Here is a 9,162-nt window from a genome sequence, read left to right as displayed (position 1 = left end):
CCGGCTGTAATGAGTGAAAACATCCGAGGGGTACAGTCGCTAATGAAAGAGACATACCCACATGCCCAGTTTGTTCACTGCTATGCTCACCAGCTGAACCTGACCTTGCAGCAACTTTGTTCAGCAAGGATGGCATCCTGAAGGTGTTTTTTGCTAATTCTTTGGCCAACTTTTTCTCTTGCACAACAAAACGTGTTGCAGCACTTGCTGAGATGCATTCCAAGGCCACCCGCTGTACAATGGAACTTTAAAAGTAGAACTGTCAATGCAGTTTGGGAAAACTGCGCTGCTCCTGTGTATAAAGGATATACGCACACAACCAGGATGGGATGAGGCCACCATAATACGGCCTGTCAAAAAAACTCTGTGACCGAGGATTTCTGCAGCTGCTGGTCTTCCTTATGCCAGAAGTTTATGTTTTATAAACACTCTGCAATTGATTGCATCTGGTCCGTGCATTGGTCATGTTTTTGTACTGAATCGATTGATATAGATGGTGACAAGTGTCAGTTTGTCCATGCTTATCTATTAAGGTTGTTGTCATAGAATGGATCTGTATCCCTAAAAAGTTTGTCTTTCCGCTTCGTTGTGGCCTTCAGTGGTGTTGAGCTCATTGCTCTTTGCGTATGGCCCTGTGGGCACATTGGTTCTGAGCTTGGTTGGATTTCTAATTTAGGTTTGTAAATGTGACAGTGGTAATTTTACATGTGTGTGAGAGAGAAGGAGAGCAATTACACAAGAAGGTCTCTCTCTCTCCAGTATGTGTACTACAACACCTGGTAAAAGCAAGCCGCTCTGTCGGTAAAAGTGTTTTGAGGAGCCACGCTGTTTGTTGATGTGTTAAATAAACACACCAGTAGCAAGAGGGAGTTTTGTAGCTTTACTAGTATGTATCCTATATTTTGAAATGGTTTGTGCCCCACCAATTTTTTACATATAAAAGCGCCACTGTGTGACACATTCCCCAGCTGTGTCCTACTGTGGGAATTTTAGAACTGTTTCAGCAGCTCGAATATGATTCGCTGTTTCTCAGCGTATTCTCCCAGAATTCAACAGGCAACAAAGGGAGTGAGCAAGAGGCCGACTGGAAGTATGAGCTTGAAAAGACAAAATTTAAAAGATTGCTGTTGAACATTTACAGTAAAATATATAAAAGACCATAGATAAATCGAGGACTATTTCAACGCACTTTTATTTAGTTTTGATAGGTATGGTGGCTTCCACAATATGTTTTTGAGTGCTAAGCTAGCTTGCTAGCTAGCCGACTGGCTAAGCTAACTAGCTAGCAGGCTTGTTCAGGTCTTTTCCTTCTTCAAAATATATTTTTCAGATGTGTTAAAGCGCCAACCTTACATTATTACCAATAATGCATATTATCATCTGTAAACAGGTAAGTACCCAGAAATGCAATATGACCTAGTTAGCTAGGTGCATATTGTTTGTGGACTTTTATAGCTATTATAGCATAATTAGCATAATTCATAATTAATATAGCTAGCTAGATAGCTAACTTGTATTAAGTGACCTGAGACAGCTAGTATATTGAGTATTGATAATACTATTGTGAAGAAATTTGCCGAAAATCATTTTCTACGTTCATATTCTCCGGTTGTGGAATTGACTCTGTATTTGGTATATTTATAATTATGGTGCACTGTTATGGTAACTTAAATATGTAACAGTTGGAAAATATCTTGGCAGTAACGTATATCCAAAGACTGTAGGCCTATCTGGCTAACGAGTTAGCTAACGTTAGCTAGCTAGGTCGAGTTGGCATACTAGTTAGCTTACAGGTTAGCTAACATTGGTAGCTAGCTCATTTTGCAGACCGTGCAGCCAACTTAGCAAGTTGGCAATGAAAATACATGTCTGTGATTTCTGTGAGTTGTTTGCATGACGAATATTTATGCTCACTTTGACATTTGAGCAAACTTAATCGATTATTATATAGTTAGTTACTGTAGCCAGCTAGATGGCTAGCGTTTTAGCAATGACGAGGTCCTATTTGATACCTAGCCGACCTACAGTGCTGTGGCTACCTAGGTAGCATTGTAGTAGCTGTGCAACAGTTATGTTTTTATTCTGCTGTAGTTACACTAACAGCACGATGTATATGTAAACAGTCTGCTAATATTTATCTGCATATACTAGCTTGAATACCAGATGTAAAAATGTTCAGTTAGGGCTGAATCATTCCCTGATAAGGTTACTGATATGTACAATATAAGCCACCACTATTTAAATCGAAATGTAGGATACACACTGTTGCTAGCTAGTAAATTCAAAATTATATTTAAACAAGTATTGTAAAAAACATTATAGCAACTGTGCCAGCTATTCATGCAATCATGAGTATTCATTTAGCGGTTTATACTATTCAGAGTTAGCCTATCAGTTATCATCAGGGTGTGTCTTGAAGCGTTTCGAGCCATCCATGTATTCCCGGATTATGTTGTCCCATCAAAGGATCACACCTTAATGTCACACCTTAATGACTGGAGGATGGATTCAACAATAGATACCCTAGTGGTTAGATGGTTGGGCCAGTCTTTGAAAGGTTGCTTGTTTGAAACCTTGAGCCGGCAAGAAAAAAAAAAGTAATGTTGCTTTTGAGCAACATGTTGAACACTACACCATAATTGCTCCTGTCAGTAGCTTTGTATAAGAGTATATAAATATGTAGTGATGTTTTTTATATTTGTTTCCTCCCAGCGGATGAGTTCTCTCCGGTGTTTATGACCAGCTGTCTCCAGCCTGATGGGAGGACTCTGTGGATAGCAGCATCATCATCATCAGGACCCCAGGTGGAGAGCAGCTACCCCGTCCCATGCCCTGCTCCCCGCCCTGGCCAAGGAGGGCTTTTCAGAATGAAGAAAATCAGTCTTAAGACCATCCGCAAATCCCTCAACATCAATAAGGGCAAGGAGGACGGAGGGGGCGACTTTGTTATGCTTCAGCAGGCCTCACTTGTGGCCAAGGAGGACTCTCTCTTCGGGGGCTGCTACACCAAAGACCTGGCGGGCTGCGACATAAGCGGTGGGGGTGGAGTGGGGGAAGAGGAGAAGGTGGGACAGAACAAGGGCCGTTCTAAGAGCGAGAGTCTGATGGGTTCTCTGAAGAGAAGGCTATCGGCAAAGCAGAAGGCCAAGGTCAAAGGTGGCCCGATCACCACGGGGTCAGTGGACGACGACGATGCCTTCTCCTCTTCTTCTGTACCCATAGGTTTAAATGAGGTCAAGGCCCAGCGGCCGTTACGATCTGCTTCCCTCAGGAGCCACCATTACAGTCCCTCCCCATGGCCCCTGCGCTCCGTTAACTCAGATGAAGCCTGCATCAAGATGGAGGTCAAAGTTAAAGCCATGGTCCACTCCCCAAGCCCCAGCCCCAGCCTGAATGGCGTGCGGAAGGAGTTCCATCACCATGACTTCCAGATGGAGGGCATCTTTCAGGAACAGGCAGAGTCCCTGAAGAACCTCCAGCAGCCCCGTAACGGGGACCATCTGCACCTGAACGTTGACGAGCACGTGCCAGTGGTCCTGGGCCTCACACCACAGGACTACATTCAGTACACCATGCCTTTAGATGAGGGAATGTATCCAGAGGGGTCCCACTCTGTCTCCCACTCCTTTTGCCTGGACAGGTCCTCACCCATGGAGGTGGTGACCGAGGTGGACCGTAGCTCCTTCCACCTCCACGTCGAGCACCCGAGTCAGGAGGACCAGAGTCTGGTGAGTATGAACCTGAACCTCCCGGTGGACCTCTTCATGGAGTCACAGTCGATGAACAGCCTCGTAATGGGCTCTACTGGCGTGACGCTCCAGAGCTCCCGGGACAGGGTGGAGGCCCAACAGCCCCCTCCTCCCCCGCTCTCCCCTCTCCTGCCCCCGTTACCCAGCATCGACATCCCCAGGACGTACTCTGAGTTCAGCGGGGCTGACGGCCACGTGGCGGAGCGGGTGAGACACCACCTAAACTTTGACCCCAACTCTGCACCGGGGGTTGGCCGGGTTTACGACTCGGTCCAGAGCAGCGGGCCCATGGTGGTGACCAGTCTGACTGAGGAGTTGAAAAAGCTAGCGCGACAGGGTTGGTACTGGGGACCCATCACACGCTGGGAGGCTGAGGAAAAGCTGGTCAATCTGCCCGATGGCTCTTTCCTGGTCAGGGACAGCTCGGACGACAGGTACCTCCTCAGCCTGAGCTTTCGCTCCCAGACCAAGACCCTCCACACCCGCATCGAACACTCCAACGGACGCTTCAGCTTCTACGAGCAGCCTGACGTGGAGGGACACTCGTCCATCGTGGACCTGATAGAGTACTCTATCAAAGATTCAGAAAACGGAGCCTTCTGTTATTCTAGATCTCGCTTACCAGGGTCCGCTACCTACCCAGTCAGGCTGACCAATCCGGTGTCTCGGTTTATGCAAGTGCGTTCCCTGCAGTACCTGTGTCGGTTTGTCATCAGGCAGTATACCCGGATCGACCTGATTCAGAATCTGCCTTTGCCAAACAAGATGAAAGACTACCTGCAGGAGAAGCACTACTGACAGTGTTGACGCAGATGTGAGATGGGACAGAGAATGGTAGCAACTTGCACTTTTGCGTTCGGTTTAAGAGATTTAACAAAGGTTTACGGGCATCCCTAGTGTCGAGATGATCAATTAGGTTCCTTTGGCTCCTTGTTTGTGTCCAAGGATGTAAGATGGATCCTTATTTCATATGTAGTGCATTACTAGCACAAAAGTGAACTAGCCAATATTGGGAAAAAGGTGCCATTTCATATTAACCCCTGGTGATTTTTGTCATTCCACAGTTAAGATTGTTGTCGCACGGACTGTTTTTTGCCAAACCTCCAGAGGCCAATCATAGAATGTAGTATAAAAAATTATTCTGCCAGTATGCAGCGTGATTAGGACATACAGCAAACATACTTTAGCAAAGGTGAGATACAGAGATGAATATTTATCTCCCCAGTACCTGTAGGAGAGTGGTACTCAGCCTATTTAATAACATCAATGTTCTGCCTTCTGACTCAAATTTACATATTAAAAATGTGGTTTCACTTCTGGCTTTGGTTTGACATCTTAAAAGGCTGCAGTGGATTACATTAAATATGTTGGCTGATGTTGGGGACAGATTTGGCACATTAGACAATTCATTTGAACCTTTTCCAACAACGCTAAATGTATCAGGGTGTATCTTCCAGTGTTTTATTTTACAACAAATAAAGTAACAAGAAAGTACCTTGCTGTGATTTTCAACTAAAACAGTCCATTTTCAAATGGTCTTGGAATTTCACAATAAAGACTTTTACTTGGACTGTAGGCAAGTGGCCGAAGGAGAAAATATTTCTCTATCCGAGAATAGTTTGGAACTCTTAGACAGGCCAAAACCTAAACCCCTGATAACAGGCTGAAATTTCACATGGTCTTTTGAACTAGGTCTTATGTATTTTCTTCACAATTTCACCTTATGTTCAATAGTGTGTAGGAAACACATTTTTGACTGCACTGGGCCTTCAAACAAACTACAGATGAAGCACTAATGCAGATTAAATTAAGGACAAGTGTTTTAGGCATCAATTATTTGTCCTCTTAATTTATGACTTTAGAAACGGTGCTTTAAACGATTTATTTGTCATCCATCAAGTTGGTTAATGACAACTAATTGGAGGTGTAAGTTGTGTGATACCTGTAACTGTAAAGGTACCATTAGAAAACATAAAAGCTGGTTTCTGTGATGCCATGCATTTCCACATAAGTTTTGCAGCAGTATGACTTGCAAATGCCAGTAATGAATAATTATTTTGATAAACTTTTAAATGCTTTTGTATTAGGAGTCTGTCACAAAAGCTCTGCTAGGACACATTAATAAATGGCGTGTTAAGTACAGTGTGTTTGGCTCTGCGTGCCAAGAACAAGTGCTTTTGAAATGTCAGATAGTAGACTGTAGAGGCTTAGGCCTTACATTATACAAAAGACATGAACATATCAGCTGTAACTGTTTAAAGGGAAATTACATTTTCATATTTAAAGCATTATTCGGTAGGCAAAGTAAAATGTTTTCTAGAACAGTTTTCCCCAATTGAATCAGTTCTGGTTAAGAAGCTTGCGTAGAGGAATTTCAGGAAAAGCAACAATAGATGAACATTTCAGCCCCTTCCTCGTGTTTTGGAAGGAGCCAGCCAGTGGGAGGGAGAGGTACGTGAGAGAATTCCCAACATGTAACAGACCAGTAGTGTTCTGCACGATGTAGAATGACAGTTATTTTGTGTAAGTTTGCCCAATGACTTGCATGAGGGATGTCGTTGCTTGCCATTGTCATGAACAGCGTGTCGTATGAAATTCCATACATTTTCCAGTTTGACATATATGATCCACTGTCATCCTTATTGTCAACCCCTGTATTTACAGTTTACTGGCCTGTATCGGAACAAAGGGAAAGAGCACGCAGTATGCTACGCAAGTGCTTTATAACAGATATTTTGACAGGGAATTACATTGTTAAAGCCTTTTTTTTTTTTGGTTGTTTGTTTTACACATCAGAGTCCTTAAAAGTATTTAGAACATAATCTCTGACTGCTTTGGTAAGTTGATAGATAGTATCTGTATATGGTCTATGCATAGTTAGTACAGATCTGTTGGGATCTAAGGTGGTTACCATGTCACCCGGACAGCAGAGTTTAGATGGATATTGCATGTAAAAGAAGTGTTTCATAAAGGCTTTGAAATGTATAGGAATGAAGGACCTAAGCTATGTCGGTCAGGTATTGAAGATAGTTTTCACTATCAGCTGGATGTGTTCTGTGTGAAAGAAGTGTTTTTATCTTGATTTATTTTGATGTTGTGACATCAACTGTCATTTTAAGGATTAGTAGGGAGTTTGAAACCTTGGTTTTAAATAGTTTTTTTCCACATACTAACATTACATCAGGGGAATGGCAGAATTATGGCTTATTTTAGCCAGGCAACGTAATCTACACTTGCTCAAAAGGAAAAATGTGCACAATATTCAGACACCTCACCAATTGTTCACAGGTAACAAAGTAGTTTCCCTTACTAATGATGTCCCTGAAATGGCAGCTTTGAAATATGTCACAACACAAACGTTTGATTCTGCCACTAGAAAACATGGTGTCATCTATGTAGGTGTATAATTTTGTGAGTGAATGACTCAACTGTTAGTGTATTATTTTTCCGTTGTCTATGGGATCCAAAGGGTGAGACACCAGTGTCAGCTAATAGTAGATTATAAATGAATGAGATGTCTAGAATGTGGAACGTCAAATTGAAGCAAACTTAAATGTGAAAATGTAAATTGTACGACTACAGTGTGTTTTTGTTTCTGTTTTTATCTGCCTATATTTTGGATTGAAATGAACAGATCCCCAGTTGGATAAACACTCATTGAGATTACATGGGAGTATTTCTGCTGTGATTCTACCCTATATTCTTCAGTAGACTGGGTTTTTCTGTTCATTATCGTTATTGCCTTATTTTGTGTGATTTTTAGAGGTTGACGCTTGTTCAAACTGCTGAAGTACTCGACAAGCTTCAGCCATTTATTTTTGTTGTTGTGCATCTCTGCGAATGAAGGTGATTGTTTACGATGATACATTTGGTAAATACCAGTTTCATCACTCTTGTTTATCTTCTATCATGAACAATTTCGGTACAATTTAAAAAAAATATCCTTATTTCTTTAATGTGTTATACACATTTGTGCTGCTTCATAAATGATTGCCTTTCTTGTATTAAACTATGGGGAAATAGAATGTTGCCATTTACATGTATGTACAATACACATTATTACTTTGGTTGTCATCTTGGGAGATCAACATAGTTGCACATTTGTAAACAGTTTTAGTATGTGGAAAATATTATTAGCTATTAGTAGATCCTCAGTAGAAAAAAAACACATCATTTCTGTTCTTATTTTGTTATTAATTGTACATTCTTCCAAAGTAAATTTGTTTCTTTTGTATTTCTTTTCTTTGGAAAATAATCAATAGTGATTTATTGCACATTTTGGATACAGTTTAAGAAGCTTTTGTATCTGCCAATTATAAATTATAAATACAAACTATATTCTGAATCTGTGTTAAAGTTAATTTGTTTTCAAATCAAAGGGTGGCTGTGCTATCACCTTGGATTCAGTAATTAAGCAGGTGAACACCAACGCTCCATGTTTCTGCCTGCTTTCCGCTGTTTGTCTTTCTGGTGGGTTTCTTTTTCAACTGTCTTTAATTTTCACTTATTGAAAAGGTCAAAACAAAGCCTTGTCTTCTAATAATCCATTAAAAGAGGAAGCTCCTCCATATGACTTTGAATTCCAAAACACTTTGTAACATTCCATGTGAAGACAAACTGAGGCTTTTTCTGCAATGCACCGGGTAATGTCTCAATCCTTCTCAGTCAACATGAAACCTGAGAACAGCATTTATATGCTAGGCATTGCTTAGCGTATAAATGTTTCCCTTTGTTCATGTATTACTCATTGCCATAAGGCACTAGTGTTATTTTGCGCCATCAGCCACGTTTGATGTTAACTGAGGTCCGGAGGGCTGTACTGGTTTGGGAAACATTCCTTTACCCCTTGCTTATGACAAGCTTAGTTGGACATGGACAATTTACAAAAACAATGTCTAAAAAATCTGATGTAAGGTTTAGCAACAGATTTTGACAACAATTAATTGACATCAGTAGTCCTGGACATAAAGTATACATATTAAACTGTACAAAAGGATAAATTTAGACATTTAAAAGACAGGTTTATACTGGCAGCTGTTAGACATTTGAATCGTAAAATATAATAATCAAAAAACAGTTGCAGTTGAAAGTGTAATTGCGAATACCTCCTGTGACCTTTGCATGGCATCTTTAGCTTGCACACTTCCAATACTTTCACAATAGGTTATATGTATACAGAAATGTTAACTATGGCCATGGATATTTTACACACTTGGCCGCTTTGGCAAACCAGGTTCATGTCGTGTGCCTTTTTATCAGTAGTGGCCTCCGTCTATCCGCCGTAATGGCCTGAAAGATGGAATGCTGCTGATTTGGTTATCCTTTCCAGATGGTTCTCCGATCTCATTCTATTTCACAATGATGGTGCTCACTGTCCTCCTGGGAACTTTCGATCCTTGATGGCTTAGCTTTG

At 41.4% G+C, this 9,162-nt stretch overlaps 1 protein-coding gene across 3 annotated transcripts; it reads left to right on the top strand.

Moving 5' to 3' along the window:
• The first annotated feature begins 984 nt into the window (after window positions 1-984).
• LOC105022620 (suppressor of cytokine signaling 6) lies at window positions 985-8,329 on the top strand. 3 transcript variants are annotated; one of them, XM_010891207.3, is made up of 2 exons: window positions 985-1,090; window positions 2,713-8,329. In XM_010891207.3, the coding sequence occupies exons 1-2, from the start codon at window positions 1,015-1,017 to the stop codon at window positions 4,545-4,547; spliced, it is 1,911 nt and encodes a 636-aa protein (XP_010889509.2). In that variant the 5' UTR covers window positions 985-1,014; the 3' UTR covers window positions 4,548-8,329. The 3 variants fall into 3 exon arrangements, with proteins under 3 accessions (XP_010889509.2, XP_010889512.1, XP_010889510.1); XM_010891210.4 differs by having other exon boundaries at window positions 1,029-1,208; XM_010891208.4 differs by having other exon boundaries at window positions 1,029-1,390.
• The last annotated feature ends 833 nt before the right edge of the window (window positions 8,330-9,162 follow it).

This window comes from Esox lucius, chromosome 21, assembly GCF_011004845.1.
Source record: "Esox lucius isolate fEsoLuc1 chromosome 21, fEsoLuc1.pri, whole genome shotgun sequence".
NCBI lineage: Eukaryota > Metazoa > Chordata > Actinopteri > Esociformes > Esocidae > Esox > Esox lucius.
This window is presented reverse-complemented; position numbering and strand designations above follow the sequence as displayed.

Coding starts and splice junctions, on each gene's coding strand:
- LOC105022620 (XM_010891207.3), top strand. CDS start 1,015: ATGATTCGCTGTTTCTCAGCGTATTCTCCCAGAATTCAACAGGCAACA. Junction 1,091..2,712: donor GAGCAAGAGGCCGACTGGAA/GTATGAGCTTGA, acceptor GTTTCCTCCCAG/CGGATGAGTTCTCTCCGGTG.